The 25,163-nt window shown below is 33.4% G+C and overlaps 2 protein-coding genes across 2 annotated transcripts; both read left to right on the top strand.

Moving 5' to 3' along the window:
• Positions 1 to 654: 654 nt before the first annotated feature.
• LOC114732794 (uncharacterized) lies at positions 655 to 5,600 on the top strand. The gene is made up of 5 exons (XM_028920135.1): positions 655 to 835; positions 947 to 1,394; positions 1,507 to 2,438; positions 2,579 to 3,796; positions 3,934 to 5,600. Exons 1-5 carry the CDS (start codon positions 655 to 657, stop codon positions 5,598 to 5,600), a joined length of 4,446 nt encoding a protein of 1,481 aa, XP_028775968.1.
• Positions 5,601 to 10,682: 5,082 nt separating this feature from the next.
• On the top strand, positions 10,683 to 12,173 carry LOC114732830 (flavanone 3-dioxygenase 2-like). Its single transcript, XM_028920197.1, has 3 exons — positions 10,683 to 11,200; positions 11,295 to 11,622; positions 11,720 to 12,173. Exons 1-3 carry the CDS (start codon positions 10,755 to 10,757, stop codon positions 11,972 to 11,974), a joined length of 1,029 nt encoding a protein of 342 aa, XP_028776030.1. The 5' UTR covers positions 10,683 to 10,754; the 3' UTR covers positions 11,975 to 12,173.
• The last annotated feature ends 12,990 nt before the right edge of the window (positions 12,174 to 25,163 follow it).

The following is a 25,163-nucleotide window of genomic DNA, read 5'->3' as shown; positions in this document are numbered from 1 at the left end:
TCGCTTGCCACATAATTCTTAATAAACTGACATGGCACTCAGCATTCACTATGTTAGATTTAACAGCCATTTTAACGGTAAGGGGCTCATGGTCAAAATATGAAAGTTGAGGGTGTGGAATTTAAACTTTTAAAGTTGAGGGGGTCTTATGCAACTCACCTAGAGTTGAAGGGAGTTATGTGTATTTTGGCCTATTAAATTTTACATAGTTTAGATTGTATTACAATGTGTTCATTTGTTCTGATGAATTCTGAATAAGAAACTTATTAATGCGTGGAATGATGAGCTTGGGTGATTTTTTTAAAAAATAAGAAACAACTGTCATTTTTACGTATATTTTAAAAAGAAATATTTTTTTATTTGACAATAATTAATTACAAATTTTTAAGTCCGGATCTTTCCGTGTTTATCGCGTGGCTGCTCATGTCCATAACGTGTTTGTGGGGACGCTGTGTTCTCTCTCTGCGGGTCTCTTGTACAGTTTGCTCTGAATCCAATAATAATCCGATTATTAAAAAAAAAAAAAAAACTAGCATGACGGCGTGCGGCTCGAAGGGCGGCGATAAACTTGAACTATTAAACAAAAAGTAGTGTGTAACTTTCTCACATCTACTACTTCTTTGTCTGCTTTTGCCCAACTCAATCATAATATCAATGGCAAATCTTTCTGGTACTCCCCACACATGGTCAATAGACAACATTAATCCCGCTGCATCAAGATTAGAACGGCTTCATATCCGTCGCATGAAAAGTTCCCACCTCCATCAACATTCATATAAAGAAAATACATGCCAAAACACTGTGCCATTTGGAGGCTCAGCTGGTAACAATCAAGGTACTATATACACCAAATATGTCATTTTTTTCAATTTACCTAAATTAAATATTTTAGGTGTAGAATTTTTCCTATGTAATTTATATGATAATGAATTACTACTGCCTGTAGAGTTACCAACTTATGAAGATCTTGGTGACCGCATTTACATTTGTCCTGACTGTGGTGCAAAGATGTGGTATGATGAACGACTTAGAAAACACCGAAATGAGAATCCACCAAGATTTGGCATGTGTTGCCTTCAAGGCAAAGTACAGCTTCCTACTTTTCAAGATCCACCAGTTCAATTGTTCAACTTATTAGCTGGACATCACCCACAAAGCAATCATTTTCGTATGCATGTTAGGACATATAATATGATGTTTGCTTTTACATCTATGGGTGGAAAAATAGATAGAAATGTTAATGATGGACGTGCACCTTATGTGTATAAGCTGAGTGGTCAAAATATGCATTTGATTGGTAGCATACTCCCTACAGATGGAGCTACTCCAAAATTTGCTCAGTTGTACATATATGATACATCCAATGAAGTTGCCAACAGAATTTCTGCAACAAGGTACAAATAGTGAGATTTGATCAACTTATATTACTTGCTTATTGTTTGTCCTTATTACACACATGTTAAATCATTTGTTCCTTTTTCCTAATTATCACTATTTGCTTTTCAGTGGAGATAGTAGCACATCATCGTTAGTGGATATTTCTCTTGTACAGATGCTGCAGGATATGCTAGATGAGCACAATAAGTTAGTAAAAGTATTCCGTCGGGCTCGTGATTATATTCATGCTCATGAGGGACAAACTATCAAAATTAGACTTATGCATAGGCGTGGGAGAAATGTCCGTCAATATGATATGCCAACCTCTGAAAATGAGATAGCTGCTTTAATTGTAGGAGATATTGGATCCACTGAATACGGTCGAGATATCATCGTTCAATACAAGACAGGATTATTACATAGGATACATGAAAATCATCCTGACTTTCTGCCTTTACAGTATCCATTGTTATTTCCGTATGGTGAAGGGGGGTATGATGAAAAAATACCTCATGTGGTAAGAGGAGAGGCACCAGTAGCCAAGATTACCTATGTTTCTATGCGTGAGTATTTTGCTTATATGATACAGGACAGGAATACTGAATATTCTTCAATATTGCACGGTGGGAAACTTTTCCAACAATTTGTTGTTGATGCATATACAATGATAGAATCATACAGGCTAACCTTCATAAGGAATAATCAACAACAACTACGAGCAGAAATGTATAAAGGGTTAACAGATGCTTTGTTGTTGGGTGAGACTGATGCAGCTGCAAGAGGAAAAAGGATCATCCTTCCTTCATCATTTACTGGAGGAGCACGTTACATCATGAATAATTATCAAGATGCAATAGCAATTTGCAATTGGGCTGGTTATCCTCAACTGTTTATCACATTTACCTGCAACCCAAAATGGCCAGAAATAACAAGAGCTTTAGAAGAAGAAGATTTACGACTTGAAGACCGTCCAGATTTTCTAACAAGAGTTTTCAAGATGAAATTGGAGCATCTCATGCAAGATTTGAAGAAGGGTGATATTTTTGGTCCTATTAAAGCAGGTCAGTTTGCATATTATTAAATTAACCATATCTTATAATCTTCTTTATATTATTGTTTTTCACAAATGAGTAATAGTCAGGTGGTTCAAAATTATATTACAGTTGTTCATCTTTCTCATATGTTGCTAAATTTTTTACAGCATTGTATACAATTGAATTTCAAAAGAGAGGCCTTCCCCATGCTCACATCGTTTTGTTTCTAGCAAACCAATCCTATCTTGATTCTCCTCAAGAAATTGACCGAGTCATTAGTGCTGAAATACCGGATAAAAATGAACAGCCAGAATTGTTTGAAGCTGTTAGTAACTACATGATGCATGGACCATGTGGTTTAGCTAACCCAAAATCTCCATGCATGGTTAATGGCAAGTGTTCCAAATACTATCCAAAGCCTTTTAACTCCAGCACGATCATTCATGAAGATGGGTATCCCCGTTATAAAAGACTGAACAATGGTCAGTATATTTTGAAAAATGGAGTTCCATTAGACAATAGGAGTGTGATTCCTTACAACCCTACATTACTGTTAAAATATCAGGCTCATTTAAATGTTGAGAGATGTAAACATGGGGAATCAATTAAGTATTTGTTCAAATATGTGAGTAAGGGTCATGATCGAGCTACCATAGCCTTTTACGGTGAGTCTTCATCAGGTGAGAGGGAAGTTGTTCATGATGAAATTAAAATGTACTATGATGTTCGGTACTTATCTCCATGTGAAGCTGTTTGGAGGATTTTTGGCTTTGATATAAACTATAGAACTCCATCAGTTGAAAGACTTTCCTTCCACCTACCAAATCAGCAAACAATTATTTATGCAGATGAAGCTAACCTTGATGATGTGGTTAACCATAATGAAGGCAAACCAACAATGTTCCAAGCTTGGATGAGGGCAAATGAAAAATATGATGAAGCACGTGCTTTAACATACTCTGAATTTCCAACCAAATTTGTGTTCAAAAAACCTGGTCATTATTGGGACTTTAGAAAAACAGGATTCTCTATTGGAAGAATATGCTATGTTCCCCCTGGCACTGGAGAAGCCTTTTATCTTCGTATGTTGTTAGCAACTGTTAAAGGGCCAAGATCTTTTGAGGAATTGAGAACTGTTGATGATGTCCTCCATCCTACATTTAGGGATGCTTGCTATGCCCTAGGGTTACTAGAGGATGACAAAGAGTACGTTGATGCTATTCAGGAGGCAAATCAGTGGGCCACTCCAAATTACCTTCGTCGCCTGTTTTGCACATTGTTACTATGTAATTGTATATCACGCCCTGAAATTGTGTGGCAGCAATCATGGAAATTAATGGCAGAGGACATACTTTATAGCCAACAACAGCTGACAGGCCATCCTGGTATGCGTCGCCCCATATTTACACTCTTTTTTTAAAGAATTATTCTCTCACATCTCATTTTTATTTTATATTGTTTTGTTAATTAATTGTTATTTCAACAATCATTACAATTTAGATGTCATTCTATGATCAACCAGGACTTTCTCTTAGTGATGCTGAATTGCAAGACCATGCTTTACATAAAATTGAAGATTTGCTACAACTTAATGGGAGAAGTCTTCAAGATTATCCAACAATGCCTTATCCAGCTCGATCATTAAATGTATCAGCGGTCAATAAATTGGTGCTGGCTGAGTTAGATTTTGATCGTAATGTCCTTAAGGAGCAATTACATGTCTTTCTTCGAAACTTAACAGAAGAGCAGAGTACAATCTACACTACAATAATTGACACTGTTCATAATGTGCGGGGAGGGCTATATTTTGTTTATGGATATGGAGGAACTGGGAAAACATATTTATGGCAAACATTATGTGCATCATTAAGATCTGAAGGGAGGATTGTTCTTACTGTTGCATCGAGTGGCATTGCATCACTTTTATTACCTAACGGTAAAACAGCCCACTCACAATTTGCAATCCCTCTTGCCATCACTGAAGATTCAGTTTGCAACATTAAACAGGGAACACCACTAGCAGAGCTTTTAATACAGGCCTCATTGATAATGTGGGATGAAGCACCAATGGCAAACAGGCATTGTTTTGAAGCATTGGATAGAACATTACGAGACATCATTAGAAGAAATGATCCTAATGCTATAGGAAAACCATTTGGCGGAAAAACTGTGGTGCTTGGAGGAGACTTTAGGCAAATACTTCCTGTCATACCACGAGGTGGGCGTGAAGACATTGTCTTTGCTACTATTAATGCTTCATACTTGTGGAATGAATGCACTGTCTTCACACTGACTAAAAACATGAGACTAACCAAAGGTCATTACACAGATGATGTAGATGCAGTAACAAAGTTTTCAGAATGGATTATTTCTGTTGGAGATGGCAATGTTGACATTGAACCTGACACAGAAGATGTTATTACCATACCTAGAGATTTGTTATTGTTTCCATTAGGGAATCCTATGGATTGCATTATTGACAGTACATATCCAAGTTTGGTTGACCGCCTAGGCGATGGGTCTTACTTCAGGGATCGTGCTATCCTAACAGCTACATTATCTGTTGTTTATGAATTGAATAGTTATATGCTTGCAAAGCTACCAGGTGAGGAAGTCAATTATCTTAGTGCTGACAGTGTTTGCAAATCAGATGGTGCCAACAGTTCCATTGCAGAAATACACTCGGTTGAATTCTTAAATACAATCACAATGTCTGGATTGCCAAATCACAAGCTAAGCCTTAAAGTCGGTGCTCCTATAATGTTGATGCGAAATATTGATAAATCCATAGGTCTTTGTAATGGGACTAGGTTAATTGTCACACGTTTGGAGAAACATGTGATAGGAGCTGAGATTATCACAGGAAGTAATACTGGCATGCATGTCTTGATTCCACGCTTAACCATCACACCATCTGAGACGTCTTTGCCTTTCACTCTATGTAGAAGACAGTTTCCTGTAATGCTATCTTTTGTAATGACTATAAACAAGAGTCAAGGTCAAAGTCTTCTCAATGTAGGGTTATTTCTGCCTCGTCCTGTCTTTACACATGGTCAGTTATACGTTGCTATCTCACGAGTGCGGCGACGGGAAGGTTTAAAAATATTGCTCCTTGATGACAAAGGCACTCCTACCAATAAAACTTCAAATGTTGTTTATAAGGAAGTCTTCTGTAACCTTTTGAATTGAGAGACACCTAGGTCAGTATTGATCCATGCTTGTGCATATACAAACATATATGTAGTAGGTCACCATTTCATATATGCAATATTTTGTGAATGTGTAGTGATTATGACTTTCTCCCTTTGAGCTGGAAGGTAAATTGAAACTTTAAAAGTGATAATATCTTCATATTCATATCCATGCTGTTCTTTTGCTATTACTTTGTTTTTTGTATTAATATGATGATATTAACAATGAAAATTTAGATATCATTTGAATGGGGTATTTTCACTTCATATTTTTATTTAATATGATGCCTAAATATTTGTTCAAATTTCATGGGAACACAAATTTCATTCTATATCATATGTTTGTACTTCCAGTATAAGTAATAATTTCATATAAAGTATGCTGTTGGCCTATACAATTGTCTGATACGACTAGGGCTAATTATTATATTATTTATAATGGAGTGTTGGGTGATTAATCTCTACATTTACAATGGTTTGTTTCTTATTTTTTTTATCATTTAAAGGAAATAAGTGCGAGGTGATAGGATGGAGAACACCAAGTATTGTGTATCTTTCCATTTCTGTGTTGATGAAAAGTAATCAAACGTTCTTTCATGCATTAGATTTTCTTTGTCTATACATCTTTCCTTGTAATTATTAAATAAGACAAAATCACATCAGACTCAAACATTATATTTTTCCTTTGTAATTATCAACTGTCATATTATCATATGACACTATTGCATCCAATATCTTTCAAATGGCTAACCATTTTATTTTCATTTGATTTTTTATATGGTAATAGACCATATCACACCCGTGCATCGCACGGGTCTTGTACTAGTTTTTTTAAAAAATAAGAAACAACTGTCATTTTTACGTATATTTTAAAAAGAAATATTTTTTTATTTGACAATAATTAATTACAAATTTTTAAGTCCGGATCTTTCCGTGTTTATCGCGTGGCTGCTCATGTCCATAACGTGTTTGTGGGGACGCTGTGTTCTCTCTCTGCGGGTCTCTTGTACAGTTTGCTCTGAATCCAATAATAATCCGATTATTAAAAAAAAAAAAAAAACTAGCATGACGGCGTGCGGCTCGAAGGGCGGCGATAAACAGTGAGGAGGCAGGATTTCCATTGGGAGAGTCAAAATTACATCGCAAAACTTCTATGTAATGGCAACAGCTGGGTCTAAACGGTAAACAGTGGTAAACGTGAAGTTATAATTATAAAAATAAAAAAATAGTTGATAATTAAGTTTTATGATTTTGCTGTGGGGACTCATAATAACTGCTCCGATTTACAACGGTTATCGTGACTTTATTCTTACTAAAAATTATCTAAAAATTTAGTCCCTTGAACTCCACGAAATACATACTTTTTCAAAAAAAAAAGAACTAATTTTTTTAATAACTAAACTTTCGGAGAATTATAACAGAATTAAAATTATAAAAATTAAATTGTACCGAGTTAAAATTTAATTTAAAAGTTGAGTTAAAATTGATTTAAAATGGTAAAAACAAAAAACTGACTTTTTTTTGTACTCTAATTTTTGATATAAAACTTAATTAATTTAAATAGATTAAAAATATTAATTAAACTAATTAATATGATATAAGTCTCGGTGCTGAAGCATACGGGCGGGCGGGAACCGAACTACGAGGGTAATTTGAAGCCGCAAGACAAGGGTAGCCATGTGTCAGTACTCTCGTCACGGATCTCTCGTGAAACAAATGGAAGCTGCCAACCCTGCCATTTCTCAGCAAACCCCACCACGTGCCTCTCAAAACCCGTCCAGGTCCAATGAACCTTGTTACCCATGTTAGGTGGGAAAGTCCACACCACTATTTAATTAGCAAATTAATCCCGCAAGTAATTTGAATTTTTTGACCAAGACAACTAATTTAATTAAATTAAATAAATCAGATAGGTTAGTTAATTATAAAAAAAGTGATATATTTTTTTAAAACATCATATTATCTTTCTTAATACCTCCCTCCATCTTCTACTTGATTATGGTTGAGAGAGTATCCATATGGGTAATTTAGAGAAAATTGATAAATATAAGAAATGGATCTTATATTTAGAACTAAAACCAACTCAAAAATTGGGTTCTATATTCAGGACATGAGGAGTATAACCGATGGATCACATGCATGAGCTTCTTTATTTTTTATCCCTTGAAAAGGGAAAATTTACACATAATATATTTTGAAATAAAATTTTATAATTTTAATGAATATGTGTGTGTATATGTTTATATATGTATATATGTGTGAACAGGTTCTGGTCCTAGGCCTTGACATGTGATTGCAAAGTTTTTTTTTTTTGCCAGCAGCAAAGGTTTTCTTTTTTTTTTTACTGTATCCACAATGTGCTTAAACTCTTAATCATATCTAACTTTAATCCTTTCCCAAATACAGATAAATAAGAGAAAAGAAGAAGAGATGGATTCTTCTGCGTTTTGATTCCAGTAAAGCTGCTAGAGTTTTTTGGTTTTTGAAAAAAACAGCAGTGAAAATTATTACTCTTGGCGAAAAAAGAGTGGTTGGTATTATTTTGTTTTTAATTATTATTTTGGTGAGAGAAAAAAACAAAAAGAAGAGTGGTTGGTATTTTTTTGTGAGTCTTTTTTTTTTGTCTTTCATTGACAAGAAGTTGAGAAGGGAAGCCATACACGTTCCCAGCACGCTCACCTGCGCCATTCTGTAAACCTCATCCGTATCATCACGCTCGTACCAGACATCCGGCCCCCAACCCATACATTAGTGCCAAGTTTATTTTATGCTTTTTGCTCCTCGTAGTTCAAGTTCTTTGGCTTTTAACATTTTTTTTATTATTTCCAAGACTGTAATTCTTCTGTTAATTTTCCACTATTCTTTCACTACAATCTTATTGATATTTGAAATTTATTTTTATTATTATTTTTAATCTTAACTTCTTAACATAATTGATATATAAGAAAAATATATACAGCAATAACAATGAATTTACTTGAAATCAAATCCTAAAATGTTAATAGTACCCTTAACGCAGCCCTTATAAAAAGAAATGATAGGGTTTGAATTAAGAGAGTGCTTAATTCAGGAACACCGGCTTAGAGAGAGTTATAAGAGAGGAGGATTTTGAGTTCCTAAAGTAATAAAGAAATTAAAATCGAATTTTGAATTTGTAATTAGCAAGGTTTTTCATAACTTGAATTGAATTTAAGCAAAACCGATGAATTTTTTAGAGGATTTAGAAAAGTTTAAAACTTTTGTTCCATTGTACATGAGACGAAAAAGTATACTATGATATATAACCGAATAAGAATGTTTCTGGCATCATAACAACGACTTCTTTATTTCTTTCTTTCTTTCTTTTTTTCTTTTTCCCTAATCAGCGAATGAGTTAAAATTATTTCCATCAAATCAAGAATATTCAAATTGGAAGCATCAAATTATAGGTGACAACCTCGTCCATACAAAGAGCAGACGTCACTCACGGTTTCCCGTGCGCTAAAGGGGATATGCAAAACTTATCTTTTACGCATTTCAGGTCAAACAAGTTGTTTTTTTAAAAGCTCTCTCTTTTTAATTGAAAAGGGCAGCTCACTTTTTCCTGTCTACTTTTTTTTTTTTTAATTTGCATTCCTTCAATTTACCGTATTATTAAATTCAAACGCTATAAATTTCTAAAACCATCTAATTATAATGAGAATCATTAATTCCTTCAAAAATGTTATAGTTGTTTAAAAAAATGGGAAAATTGCATGCATTAAGTTCTCACCCATCATCTAATTAATCTGAAGCCACAAAACACCTTATTGCAAGAGATTAGGGGAGTAACTAACTCAAATATCCACAACTCTTGTATATTAAGACCAGAAAGCAGTATTATGTAATGCCTTGAATTCAAAATATAAGTATTTGAAAATAAATGTAATTTTATACTTTATTTATTATTGCATTGAATTTATTCTCATAGGACATGATGTCCATTAAATAAGAACAAAATTAGAACATTATTGGACTTTAAAGGATAGTTAATGAAATTTGAAATTTTTCTTAATATGAGTGAAATATATCAAAAAAAAAATGGTATGAGCAAAACATATCAAAAGTGACTCGTAAATAGAAAGACGGGAGTTTTAAGAAACGCATGCAGTTAATCCATTTAAATTTGGATCAAATTGTCAAACTTGCCCCTAATTAATGTGTTGGATACGGGGGGATACTGGGAAAAAATAACAATTAATGTGTTGGATACTGGGAAAAAATAATAAGGGGAAAATATTAATAGACGTTGCTTTAATTTTTTTCAAAAAACATGTAAAATTAAATAAAATTTTTGAAAAAATCTTCTAATACTTACGGGATCTATGTAAAAGAAGGCGTGCGTGAGACGCGGGGTAAAATTATGAAATTCATTCGGGCAAATGATAAAAAAATCAAGGAAAAATTACAAATAAAACCCCTTAATATGTAAAATTATGATTTAAGATCCTAAAGTTGAAAAATAGCAATTAAAGACGGGGTCTCACTTTTACAAATATGAAATATAGGTAAAATGTCTGAAATACTTCTCAGTCAAATTATGATTTGGTCTATTAAAGTTGTCATTCATTAAAATGAACTTGTCATTTCTCATAGTCAATTAATCATTTGGCACACCCCTAGCCAAGTTATGATTTGGTCTACTAAAGTTATCATTCGCTAAAATGAAACTGTCATTTCTCATGGTTAACTTGTTATTTAGCTGAGAGGCATTTCAAATATTTCACCATGATTTTATATTTGCAAAAGTAGGACTGGGTCCTTATTTACTATTTTTTAAATTAAAAGTCCCAAATAATAATTTTACATATTGGGGTCTTTACTTACAATTTTTCCAAAAATCAATGTTCAATCGAGTTGAAAATTTTTGGTCAAAATAAAAAATAAGAGTATAAAGCCAAAGATTTGTTCCAGTGCCATGATGATGTAACCGCCAACGTAACGTCCGACCGCTACAAAAGCCCGTCCAGGTTCAATGAACACTGTGCAGCAACCTCATTGCTTAGAAGAGGACGCTTGTTTTATAAATAGCGGCGCCCTTCTCGGTTTGGTTCACAAAACATAACGTTTTAGCCATCGCCTTCTTCCATTCTCATCGTTTTCTGCGTTATTAGTATCAGATTCACCGTCTTCCATGGCAGACGTAGACGTAGCCTTCATCCAAGAACCTCCACACAGACCCAACCCCTCTCTCATACAAGAGGCCCAAGGCATCCCTCTCATCGACCTCTCTTGCCCCGACGTGGACGCCCTCGTCGACGACGTAGGCCATGCCTGCAGGCAATGGGGCTTCTTCCAGATCATCAACCACGGCGTTCCGCCAGATCGCCGGCACAAGCTGGAGGAGGTGGCGAGTAAGTTCTTCCACCTGAGCCTCGACGAGAAGAGGAAGGTCAGGAGAGACGTCCGGAAGGTGTTGGGGTATTACGACACAGAACACACCAAGAATGTGAGGGATTGGAAGGAGGTGTATGATTATGCGGTGCAAGAACCCACTCTCGCCGCGGCCTCCCTGGATGAGGACGACGACCGAGTGGCTCACTGGGAGAATCAGTGGCCTGAAAACCCTCCAGAAATGAGGTAAAATAATTAGACATTGTATATACATCACGATGTTGAGTTAGATCTGATCTGTAAGTAACCAAGTGTTGTGATGTGAACCATGCACATACAGGGAGGTGTGTCAGGAATACGCGAAGGAGATGGTGGAACTGGGTAAGAGATTGATGGAACTAATCGCTATGAGCCTGGGGCTACCAGCAGGGAGGTTTGAGGAATTCTTGAAGGACCCAACCAGCACCATGAGACTAAATTATTACCCACCTTGTCCTTCGCCTCACCTTACCCTCGGTGTGGGTCGCCACAAAGATCCCGGAGTCTTAACCATCCTTGCTCAGGACGACGTCGGTGGCCTCGAGGTGAAGCGAAAGTCCGATGGCCAATGGGTTGCCGTCAAACCCATCCCCAATGCCTATATCATTAACGTCGCCGATGTTATCCAGGTATACACTCTCTCTCTGCCCCATTAATAAATAGTATGAATGAGAAAAAATATATATATATGTATATGTATATTGAGAGTGTGAATGAAACGGACAGGTGTGGACGAATGGAGAATATGAGAGCGTAGAGCACAGAGTGATGGTGAACTCGACAAAGGAAAGGTTTTCAATTCCATACTTTTTGAATCCTTCGCGCCACACAGTGGTGAAGCCCCTGGAGGAGTTGACGGATGAGCAAAACCCAGCCAAGTACAGGCCTTATAAATGGGGCAAGTTTCAACTCAGGAGGAAGCTCAGTAACTTCATGAAACTGGACACCGAAAATATCCAGATCCAGCATTTCAAGGTTTAATTAGTGTCTGCCGTATTATTTAAGCATATTAGTCAAAGTATAGAGTGAACATATTGGAATGGAGCCTTGGCGTGGCCGTGGTGTTTGATGATGATATAAATGTAGGTCTTTTTTCTTTTATTTGTGAAGTGATTGTATTTACTTGAAGAGCAATAGCATAATGAGCCTAGCTTGTGGTGTTAATTGCGCCTTTCATTTCTTCTGCGCATTCAAATATTTGTTAGGAAATTACAGAATCAGTGGGGACTCAAGCCCCGCAGCATACCAACCTTAATGCAGGCCTATTACCTGTGAGTACCACTTGGGCTTCTCGGCCCAAATATTAAAGAAGGATGGTAATTTGGGTTTGGGCCGAAGTACAACATATGTAGTTTGTCGCAAATTCTATTGTTGAAATTTAAAGCCCAATGCCTTGACATCTGGTTCCGCGGGGCTCCGCTTGTGGAGATTTGTTACTCCAGTAGCCCACTACTCTCTTTTTCATAAATATATTTTGACGTTCTCTGGTTTCTTTTTTTGGGGGGGGGGGGCCGCGGGGAAGGCAAAATGATGTTCAACATTTACAAAGCAAACAAGGTCAGAGAGTCACAGTAGTAGAAGTTCTCTTAAGTCCGACTCAGAAGTTAACTGCAATTCAAAAAACGGAATATGGCGGTGAATGATCAAAGATTTGAATGTAACTTCCACTTCCTCGGTTCTTAAATCTTCGCGGTAGTTGATATATTTATAATTTTTTTTCTTAAGCTATTCTTATATTAATTATGAATATGATGAGGGGTTTTCATCAATAGAATAACACTCAAAAAAGAAATTTTTGAGAAACCATTCCATATCTATTTATTACAAATAACTAAATTAACTAATTTTTTTAATATCTATAAATTAGTTATATAGTTTATATATTTAGAATAAATGTCTAAAACTAAGACTGTGCAATGTATCCCTAGTGCCAAATAATTAAAGAATAAAAAAATTATTCACTTTATTCTTAATATAAGAATTATTTGATTGGTTTGAGTACATTGAAAAAACTGAATAAATTACTTATTCTTTTGATAGATGTGATAACATCCCCCCAAAATACTCTTACATAACATTATATTTTATATGTACATATATATTCATTTATAAGTTGAGTAGATGAATTTAAAAAAATAACAAGTATGATAAATAAAATAAATTAGTAATATTCTATGAGAAATAAGTAAAGTAATAAAATATTATATTTGGCATCAAAACCAATTTTTTAATTAATTTTGGCATTTATAACCGGGAGAGTATTTTCTATCAAACGAATTTGGAAGAGAAAAAGAAAAGCTTGAATTAATTATATTATAATAGAACAAAAGGATGTAAAGCAGCAAAAGGCAATAAGACAATAAGTGTGTGAGACGCATCGTCACTGTATCTCATGTCATCACATGCTCATGGATCCTTGTCTCCAACTTCCTTCATCAGTCTCTGTCCACATCCCAACCAGCATTGCTGGCACTCAGCATCCTCCGTGATCATAACATATCACCTTTTTTTTTTTTTTAAGTATAAACAATTACTAACTGTTGCCCATTATTAATCTCAGACATATCACCGCTCCCCTTTCTACTTTTTCTGCTTTTGGCTGTGAAATTAAAGTACCAATTGTGAATAAACATCAAATAAAGCAAAGAATCTCATTCACATATCTTTTCTTCTTGTCCTCGTTTGACCGTTTGAGTTACCATCCCCACCGCCCTTGCTATGGAAAGTTCATGTCCCCTTGAATAAATAATAGGAAAAATTGAGGAAATTTTTTTTTTCATAATTTACAAAATACAAATTTTTTGTCTTTTAATATTATAATTTATAATTTCTTAATACAGTATCTTTTATCTCAAAATTAATGTTCCTCTTTTTATCATAGGTTTCGTCCTGTCAGGCTTTACTACTGGCCGCATCTCTACTTTTTTTTATCTCAAATTCATCTCACAAAAGTTTGGTTACAAATTACAAACCACAAATAGTTTTTTTATAAAAAAATTTCACAGGTTGGTATAATTCTGATTTGAAGCGGCCCCCAGCCTCAAACAACGTTAATAATGATTAAGGATGTCAGTTTCTTGATAAGGCAGAGCATATGAATCATAGTAACTGGATATGTAAGGGGGTGGCGGTCTTTACTGATTTTTTTTTTTTAAAAATAAAACCACCTCTCCCAGTTGTTTTGGTGACAAAGCAAAAGGTTAATGGTGGGCCCAGTGTGGTGGGTTACTTATTACTCGCGATATTATCTACATGCTCCGTTGCTACTAAGCTGGAAAAAATGAGAATTCCTTGGGTTGATTATAAAGGAATATTCGGGTCTTATTGAATAATTTAAAGCATAATGTCTTGGGTGGCAATTGGGGGAATTATTTTAATCTATATCGATGTAATCATAGTGTTATCTATAAAAGCTCTTGTCCCTTCCTTCCTATACTCATTATAATAAGGGTTATTTAATTAATCTGAATATTTTTTTTATCATTTTTATTTTTTAAAAGAAAAAATTGAAATTACTCAATCCCAAATAAAAAATTCTTATAAAAATATGTTGTTATTTGTAAGTTCAGAATCTTGTCAAAACTTATTAACATATTAGAAACAAACTTGATTTAGGATTTCATAATTTTAAACTTTTTTAGTAATTAATTTGACATGATCTTCTTAAAATATACCCGTGTAATACTATATTATATTACATATCAATTTATAGCTCAGAAAAATTAGTTTAGAAAAAATAATAAATATAAAAGACAAAATAAAAAGAAATCTTATATTTACAACAAATATTTCTCTCCCCTAACTACTTTATTTGATAAACGATTTAATGTTTTAAATCTATAATTATAAATATACACTGAAAAATGAGAATCACTTAATGGGATGTCCATCCACATCAGTTTTTTTTTTTTTTTTCCTTTGGATTTCTTTCACTTATAATTTAAAACTCACCACTTAAAAGAACTAGTGTAATACAAACCATTTGGTATGGAACAGTATTTATTTATTTATTTGTGGTTTGGCTATGGATAACTAACAAGTCATTTAATCATTTAAGTTGAGAGAATCTGGACTGAATCCGTATCAATCCACTCTCAAATTGGCGTCTATCTCATTCTTGGCGCAAGGCAGATTTTTCAGAGCAGAAGGTATCATGCCCCGCCCACAAAAAAAGGGAAAAAATCTCGCGCTTCAATCCCCACCCGAAACATTAATAATACCGATTTAGTGTAATTTATACCCATTGGCTTTCCCCATTAGTCATTAATATCCGATACAGGACCCAACGTCACATGGGGCCATCACCATTCCATTTGATTTGTCTCCTCTTAACTTTGGATGTATGCTCTGTTATTTCAAGCTCTGATACTTTCTGACGATTCTGGATTATCATTGGCAGGTAGCGATTGGAAAAAGACCTAATTATTGATCTGGAAATTTATCAGCTTCATCCGTGAATTCAATTCAGAGAATTCGAAGCCTCGAAATTCTCCGAATTTGGGGATAACAGCGGCAGATAATGCGAATCAAACCACTAATTAGGGTTTGCACAGAGGAATTGAAGCTCATAAACAAGCTGGACTTGTTCGCGCGCCCAGAAATCGCTAAACCAAAAACAGATTACAAAGAATACAAATCGGGAAACAAAAGGTGAAGAAGAAAACCAACACTCCTCAATTGAATAAATCTACAAGAGAACCGAAACTCAGGTTCATCAAAAGGGCAGCTCGAGCTCCATGCAAACAGAACCAGAGATGTATATATATAATACAAACAAAACACAGTAGCTTAAAAATTAACAAAGGTTTGCCATCGATGCTCTATACAGATTCTGAGAAGAGAAAGACGAAGAGATTAGTGAGGGAATCAGGGAAGAAAACCAGAGAAAGGAATAGGGGTTAGCGGCACGATTGAGACTGGTGAGAGGCTCGGAAGTTCGTTCTTGGATGACGACCACAGTTTCAGCGACGATGATCACGAACTGAATGGCCATCCTCACCAGATATATGCAGAGTTCGATTCTCTTTATCACCATATCTTCGGTGCTTCTAATTGATCCGTAAGAAATCAGAAAAGTCTCTTGTGACTTGTGAGTGAAGAGTAAAGCTTCTGAATGGCTGTGCTGGTTATTTATATGACAAAACAGCTTGTTTTCCCTGAAACAGCGGCAGGCAAATCACTCATGATTCTTGCCTAATTATCTTTCCACTAATCCAGTACAACACGACATCTGTATTTGGTTTGTAGCTTTTGTGGGTCCCGACATTATTTTCAAATTACGCATCATGTGTCATATGAGTGCTGTAAAATTAATCAAGTTAATTAATTACTTGGGTAATTTTTAATTTTTGCGGATCATCCCTGAGAGAGAGTGGGGGAGAGAGAGAGAGATACGGATAAAATTCTAATAGATACTTCAGTTTAGAGTCTTAATATAAAAAATTGAATTAAGGTATATCCAACACTCAAAGTATTTTTTTATGTGCTAAAAGTGCATCCAACACCATAAAATTTTCTTTCAAATGTATCTGATACCTTAAAATATTTTTTCGTGCATTCATCACTATAAATTTTTTTTTTTGGGAGTACTTTCAGCATTCAAAAATTTTTTTTTCTGTGCATTCAGCATTAAGATAAAAAAAAACACTTCAAAGTACTAGACGGACCACAAAATGCTTTAAGATATTGGACATACGTGGAAAAATATTTCAAGCCCTAAAAAAATTTACTTGCCTTTTCCAGGATAAATTTTTTTTCCTGCTGCTGCTTATCAACTGTTGGTAAATATGATGGGGAATCATTATCTATTACACATAATTTTATGATTTAAAATGAAATCATTATGTTGATGAATCTTCATGGATAGGAATCCATGGGGCTTCTCTGTTTTTGGTCTAACAGTTGGGTGGCCCTTCCGAGCACCAAAGGTCAAGGGGTCAACATTGCTCCTTTCCTCCCCTCATTTCAATCCATCACCTTCCTTCGTGCTTTTTCACTTATCCTCAGGTGGGGAACACCTGAATTATAAAGAAGGCAAAATCTATGTGCTTTGTAATTTTGATGCTGTTTTTCGGTTTTTCCTTTCATTTAATGTTACACTATTTAAAAATTTTAACTCCTTCCATTTAATAGGAACATTATTGAAGATATGTAATAATTATACTTTACAATTTGGAACATGAGATATATTTAACGCAGGAAATTTACAAAGTTCAAAGAATCTAATTTCAACCATGAATAAATAAAGATGTTTGGAGAAATAAATTTACGCAGGAAAATGCCTTCGGAAATTGACTACTATGCATGGCAAATTGGCAAGAACCAGTGAAGGGACCATGTCACAAAAATAACAAAAATATGAGAGCATAGTGGGATAAAATTGAAACTTGTATGGAAAAGATATTAGAGGGTAAAACTAGAATAAAGAGGATATAAATATCATGATGAACATATATCCTTTGAACACTACGAATGGAATGGTAGCGGCAACATAAACTTGAACTCAAAAAATTAAACACTTCGAAAGAGAAAAAAAACATTTGCATATTATGTACAGATGAAATAATTAAAATATAAAAATTGTAACTTTTTAAAAATATTCTTGTTTATCTGGGGAGAGTATGAGAGAGAGAAATAATGTTTCAAAAAAATGAGGTAATAAATATATTAAGTATTAAAATAAGTAATTAACGAGAACAAAATAAAAAAAATAACTAAAAAATTTGGAACACCTTGAATATTTTTTATAAATAGAAATAGATTACAAATGATAATTGTTTTTTATTAAAAAAAAATAACAGAACGAGTATAAATAAACTAGATACTTGTAATATAGTATGGTAGTTGAGAAACTCATTTTGATTGTTATGAAGCACCTAAGGGTGAGTATTCGGTTTTTCGGTTTGGTTATTGGTAATAACCGAATTAACCGAATAACTGAATAGGGCAAATTTTAAACACCGAACCGAAACCGATAACCGAACTAACCGAAACCGAATTATATAAATATGAAAGTGATTTTAAATTAATAATAATAATAAAACATAATTACAACCATTAATTATTAAATATTTCATCATTTAACGTGATTCATTATAACAATATTTATTGAATACAAATATATTTAAAGAGTTCACATAAACCCACATATATATTTATTATAATAATATTTATTAAATATAAATATATAATATATTTATTTCGGTTTTTCAGTTATAATCGAAATTTTTTTTTCTACTAACCAAACCGAACACCAAAACCAAATTATTATGAAAATAAAAATCGAATATGTAACTGAAAACCGAAATAACCGAATCGAAAAACCAAAATTAAATTCGGTTCGGTTTGGTTTTGCTCACTCCTAGAAGCACCAGCTTGCAAGTGTGAGTGGTTTTCATGGTTGAAGAGACACCGGAGTTTGTCTACAGCAGCAATAACGGTGGGACACAAGCGGCGAGCATTATTATTGTCGCTCCTCCATATCCAATGCATGCGGCAGGGACGCCTTGTCCTCTGCCGACTGTTCCTCCATCAATGTTTTTTATTTTATTTTTAATATAATAATTTGTTTGATTTTTATTTTAATCTTAAATATAAGATCTTAATTTAGTTTTTTATATTTGTCTATTTTTTCTAAAATAGTTCATGTAATAATGATAGTTCTAGCTAATATACTTGATTAACAAGGATATTTTAGAAATAACGACATCTAGTTATTATAAATAACTAATTTAACTAATTTTCTTAATCTACTTATATTAGTCAACTAGTTTTTATATTAAAGATGGAGCAATATTCAATATACTCATACATGTAACAAACTCTGGTCAAGGGGCACAAAAACACTTTTTATTATCATTTTTTCTTATTTAAAAATTTATGCAAACCCCAGCACACATTCATTATTCGGAGTTTAATCCCACAACCTCGTCTATCAAACAAAGTATGGAGTGCCACATGTTCACTTTGCAAGAGAGGTTATATGTTAAAATATGTACTTGTTGGTGCGTGTTTGAGCAGGTGTGCGTTAAATTATTAATTTAAAAAATTCGTGATTACTTTTTCTTTGGAAAGCAATAACCTTATCCATATATAAATAATTATTTCTTGTGCTGACCGAGAATAACACTAAACTCCACAGCGGCGATTCTTGCTTTTGGACCGGGGCGGCTTGTCTTGGTGGCTATAATTTGTAAATCAATATAAAATTGCTATCTGCAAGTTAAAGTGAGTCAGTTTCATCACAGATTTTGGTTTAAAAAATTTTTAAAAAAATGATTCGTCCCAGGTTAATAATGAATGATGGTGCATGATCGCGGAAGTTAAAAAAAGGAAAAATTGGGAACATGTCCCTGATTAAAAATTTAATTAGTAAATGAGACCTAAGAACTTTGTACAACTTAACTTCTATTACATGCAACTTAGCTTCCTTTGTGTGTAATTTATTTTTTCTTATATGCAATAATCTTTCTTTGTGTGATATGCAACTCAATTTCCCGTTGTGCAAATAAAATTCTCCTATGTGCAAGTTATCTGCTTTAGGTGTAAACTAATTTCTTGTATACAAATAATGTTTTCATTGTTTTGTGTAAATCATCTTCCATTTTTGCAACTTACCTTGCTTTGTGTGCAACTAATTTTTTATTGTGCAATCAATTATACTAGAAATCATTTGCCACTTGAATTTGTAATAAATATTTATCCCCAGTTTTTCTTAAAAAATATGGGAGAAAGTTCCAAATATTGAAAGACACTTAAATACGTAATGTTCTGCGTCGTTCCGTAACATCTGTTGATTTTGCTTCGTCATGACGGTCACACGAATAGTTGTAATTCCTGCTAAAAAAATAAAAATGCATAATGTAGTAAAGATTCATGTAATATACTCCTCTAATCTTTAATATAGACCTAACTGTTGAGTTAATTTTTATCCTAGATATAGGACCTATTTCTCATATTTATCAGTTTTTTCTAAATTACCTACATAGATACTCTCTCAACCATAATCAAATAGAAGAGGAAGAGAGAGAACATTAAGGAAGATGATTATGGTAATTTAGGAAAAACATGTCATATTTCTTATAATTAATTAACTTATATAACTTTATTAATTTAATTAAATTAATTAAATAGATCTTCTATTAAGGATGAGAGGATTATTTTAAATGAAGGAAAATGTATTTATCTAGTTAGTTTTTAGAGTTGTGGTCAATTTGTATTAAGGTTCTTATACTTCGAGAAAAAAATGACAATTTTGGTTATAGATCTTGAAAATAATAAATCGTCTATTATGATAATTAATGACATATCACTGCTGCGATAATGATATTTGACAATAATCTAATACTACCTCTAGTCTTTAATATAAAACATAGTTGATTAGTTTGAATAGAATAAGAAAATTAGTTAAGTTAGTTATTTGTAATAAATAGATGTTGTCTTTTTTAGAATACTTTTGCTAATCATTTGTATTAACTAAAACTACTGCTTGACTTTAATATGTACAATTATTACAATCATTACATTGAAAAAAATAGATATATATAAGAGATAAAATATATTATAATCTTATATTTGGGATCAAATTAAAAGTCAAACTAACTCTTATATTAAGAATCCGATATCGTAATAAAGATGTTGACCAAGATTGTTGTAAGAATTGATTTGTAAGCGGAGAAGAATACACAAGAGCCCGAATAAAGCAGCTATACATACTTACCCTCAAATGAAATTAAAACAAAATACTTATATGGGAAAAAGGTTAACATATATCCGCATCTCCTAAGTTCCGTGTTTTCGGTGGATTCTGATGATAGGAGATTGAATTTGTTAATCGAAATGGAGAACCCCTTGATTCATCGTCAAATCTGCTGCTCCTCAATATAAACCTTTCAGGTGTGTCTTCCCACAGGTTTTCAAGCACAAAATGCCATATATGCATGATGTACCAAGGTCTGACCGGTTCTTTCGGTCCATTAATTTTAATTTTTTAGTTTCTTAATTTGTGGAGCTTGGCAACTCTTTAGAATCACTTGGAAAAAAATGCTTCATCTAGATAATTAGTCAATAACAATAATTAGTACTCCTCCGGTCCTTAATATAGGACCCATTTAACTAATTTGATTAGATTAAGGAAGTTAGGTAAGTTAGTTAATTATAAGAAATATGACACGTTTTTCCTAAAATACCATAATCATCTTTCTTAATACCCCATCTCCCTCTTCTACTTGATTATGGTTGAAGGAGTATCCATAGGGATAATTTAGAGAAAATTGATAAATATGATAAATGGGTCTTATATTTAGGACCAAAACCAACTCACCAATTGGGTCATACCGGAGGAGTATGATTTTGACTAAATATGTAATTTGAATTATATAGAGCTCCATCCAGAAGGGTTGAATGGCAATAGGAATTAGGAAACATTCTCGATTGGATATTTTTAGAAAATACGTGTAATGACACTCAACGCACACGTGTCCCACTACCGTCATTGTTGCTTAATTTGAATAACCCAAGCAACAATACCTTGATGACTTCCTTTTTTGGCTAAATAATAGAAAGTTGGAAATTAATCTCCTCAGGGGCTCACATCTGACATCACATCGTACTAGATTCGACTTAATTACATATCCGTGATCAAAAAAATTTATTTTTAATAATATTATTAGTTAAGCAAAACGAATGTTAAACCTAATTACCAGTAATTAGTGGTAAATTTCAAATATTATTACTAAAGGAAGGCCGATGCCTTGTTTAGTTTTTTTTTTTTTTGTCTTCATTTCATCATTTTATCTTCGCTAGATGAACAATAATCTTAAAGCTTTTGAAAGTCTGTAATTATTTTTCTGATATGCTGACCTTACTTAAATGTGCAAATCCTCATTTTAACCTAGCAACAAGAGAGGCAATAATATCAGATGGCTAAGAATGCACACTCTTTCTGACAAAAAAATACTTTACAATTTGGAACATGAGATATATTTAACGCAGGAAATTCACAAAGTTCATAGAATCTAATTTCCACCATGAATAAATAAAGATGTTTGGAGAAATAAATTTACGCAGGAAAATGCCTTCGGAGACTGAGTATTATGCATGGCAAGAGCCAATGAAGGAACCATGTCATAGAAATAACAAAAACATGAGAGTATAGTGGGATAAAATTGAAATCTGTGTGGAAAAGATAATTAGAGGACAAAAATAGAATAAAATGGATATAAATATCATGATGAACATATATCCCTTTAACACTGGGAACAGAATGGTAGCAACAACATAAACTTGGGCTCAAAAAATTAAACACTTCGGAAAAAAAAACATTCACATATTATGCACAGATGAGATCCTTATCACACCGGCAAGAGTTTCTCTTTTATAAAAAAACACTTAACCAATCCGCATAGATAAAAAATTAATTAAAAATAATAAATATGTAAAAATTATAATTTTTTTAAATATTCTCATTTATATGAGGAGAGTATGAGAGAGAGAAATGGTGTTTTGAAAAATGAGATAATAAATATATTAAATATTAAAATAAGTAATTAACGAAAGTAGAATAAAAAATAACTAAGAAAGTTTGAGACATCTTTAATAGGGAAAATGACAATAAAATACCACTTGAATTCTAAAAGGACAAATAAGGGACCTGAATAAGCAAAATGACAAATAAGGCACTGGGTACCAATCTGGAATTCATATTTTCGGCCAAAAGACCAAAACGCCCTGATGAATGCGGGAAGACTGAAAGCTGAAAGTGAGAGAAAGGAGAGAGGAAGACCGACGCTGATGAAATGCGGGAAGAAGGAAAGAAGAATGTTGGAAATGCTATTATCTTGCTCCTTCGCATCACCATTCTGTAGAGATTGTTGATTTGGTGGGTTTTGGTTGTGGGAAAGAGGATTTGTAGTGAGAGAGGGAGTGAACCGAAGCGGAAATCAGCAAGCAATTACGTAACGTAACTGCTGTGATATGCCTGCTGGTTTTTGGTAAATCCCATTACGTGAATGGTAAATTTCACTATACATGTAGTTAATTATGAATTTTACAAAATACATATTGTGATTTACAACTTTTGTAGTGAAAGTGACTACTTTGTTAATGGGTTTTGCAACCTGTTTTCAGGAGATAAACAACTTGTTTGTAAAAACTAATAAAAGTGACAACTTTTGTAGTCACGTTGAATTAACTGGTTGCAAAAGCCATTTAAGAAGTGGTCATTTTCACTATAAAAGTTGTAAATATCACTGTGTATTTTGTAAAATTCAGCGTCAAATTTTATTGATTTTTAGAAACAAGTTGCTCATCCCCTGAAAAGAGGTTGCAAAACTCATTTAAGAAGTGGTCATTTTCACTATAAAAGTTGTAAATATCACTGTGTGTTTTGTAAAATTCAGCATCAAATTTTATTGATTTTTAGAAACAAGTTGCTCATCTCCTGAAAAGAGGTTGCAAAACTCATTTAAGAAGTGGTAATTTTCACTACAAAAGTTGTAAATATCACTGTGTGTTTTGTAAAATTCAGCATGGAATTTTATTGGTTTTTAGAAACAAGTTGCTCATCCCCTGAAAAGAGGTTGCAAAACTCATTTAAGAAGTGGTAATTTTCACTACAAAAGTTGTAAATATCACTCTATGTTTTGTAAAATTCAGCATGGAATTTTATTGGTTTTTAGAAACAAGTTGCCAATTCCTTGAAAAGAGGTTGCAAAACTCATTTAAGAAGTGGTAATTTTCACTACGAAAGTTGTAAATCTCACTATGTGTTTTGTCAAATTTAGTAGGAAATTTTATCAGTTTTTAGAAACAAGCTGCCCATCCCTGAAAACAAGTTACAAAACCCATTGAATAAGTAGTCATTTTTACTACGGAAGTTGTAAATCCCACTATACGTTTTGTCAAATTTAGCGTGAAATTTTATTAGTTTTTACAAACAAGTTGTTTATCTCCTGAAAACAGGTTGCAAAACCCATTAATAAAGTAGTCACTTTCACTACAAAAGTTATAAATCACAATATGTATTTTGTAAAATTCATAATTAACTACATGTATAGTGAAATTTACCATTCACGTAATGGGATTTACCAAAAACCAGCAAGCATATCACAGCAGTTACTTTACGTAATTGCTTGCTGATTTCCGCTTCGGTTCACTCCCTCTCTCACTACAAATCCTCTTTCCCACAACCAAAATCAACAATCTCTACAGAATGGTGATGCGAAGGAGTAAGATAATAGCATTTCCAACATTCTTCTTTCCTTCTTCCCGCATTTCATCAGCGTCGGTCTTCCTCTCTCCTTTCTCTCACTGCGTCGGTCTTCCTCTCTCCTTTCTCTCACTTTCAGCTTTCGGTCTTCCCGCATTCATCAGGGCGTTTTGGTCTTTTGGCCGAAAATATTAATTCCAGATTGGTTCCCAGTGACCTCCTTGTCATTTTGCTTATTCAGGTCCCTTATTTGTCCTTTTAGAATTCAAGTGGTATTTTATTGTCATTTTCCCTCTTTAATATTCCTTAGAAATAAAAATAAAATAGAAATGATAGATTTTTTTTAATAAAAAATAACAGAACGAGTATAAATAAATAAGATACTTGTAACATACTCCTCTGGTTCTTAATATAGGACCCAATTTTTGAGTTGGTTTTGGTCCTAAATATAAGACCCATTTATTATATTTATCAATTTTCTCTAAATTACCCCTATGAATACTCCCTCAACTATAATCAAGTAAAAGAGGAAGAGTGGGTATTAAGAAAGATGATTATGGTGTTTTAGGAAAAATGTGTCACTTTTCTTATAATTAACTAATTTACCTAACTTCCTTAATCTAATCAAATTAGTTAAATAGGTCTTACATTAAGGACCGGAGGAGTACTTTGGTAGTTGAGAAACTCATTTTGATTGTTATGAAGCGCCAGCTTGCAAATGTGAGTGGTTTTCATCGTTGAAGAGACACCGGAGTTTGTCTAGAGCAGCAATAACGTTGGGACCCAGGCGGCAGGTATTATTGGTTTTGTTTGTTATTACGATTGAATCACTTATAAGTATATTTTACATAAATCGAGATAAAATTTTTTTTACATATTTATCTTACATTCTGTAAATCACGATTAAAAAACTATTTATAAGTTATTTTAAGTGGGCTTTGTCGTTCTCCATGTCCAATGCAT

Source organism: Neltuma alba, unplaced genomic scaffold (genome assembly GCF_004799145.2).
Source record: "Neltuma alba isolate B1F8T4 unplaced genomic scaffold, ASM479914v2 tig00002571_pilon, whole genome shotgun sequence".
NCBI lineage: Eukaryota > Viridiplantae > Streptophyta > Magnoliopsida > Fabales > Fabaceae > Neltuma > Neltuma alba.
Note: the sequence above shows the minus strand (reverse complement) of the source record. Positions and strands in the feature narration are given on the sequence as shown.

Coding starts and splice junctions, on each gene's coding strand:
- LOC114732794 (XM_028920135.1), top strand. CDS start 655: ATGGCAAATCTTTCTGGTACTCCCCACACATGGTCAATAGACAACATT. Junction 836..946: donor CTCAGCTGGTAACAATCAAG/GTACTATATACA, acceptor TACTGCCTGTAG/AGTTACCAACTTATGAAGAT. Junction 3,797..3,933: donor ACAGCTGACAGGCCATCCTG/GTATGCGTCGCC, acceptor ATGATCAACCAG/GACTTTCTCTTAGTGATGCT.
- LOC114732830 (XM_028920197.1), top strand. CDS start 10,755: ATGGCAGACGTAGACGTAGCCTTCATCCAAGAACCTCCACACAGACCC. Junction 11,201..11,294: donor GAAAACCCTCCAGAAATGAG/GTAAAATAATTA, acceptor ATGCACATACAG/GGAGGTGTGTCAGGAATACG. Junction 11,623..11,719: donor ACGTCGCCGATGTTATCCAG/GTATACACTCTC, acceptor TGAAACGGACAG/GTGTGGACGAATGGAGAATA.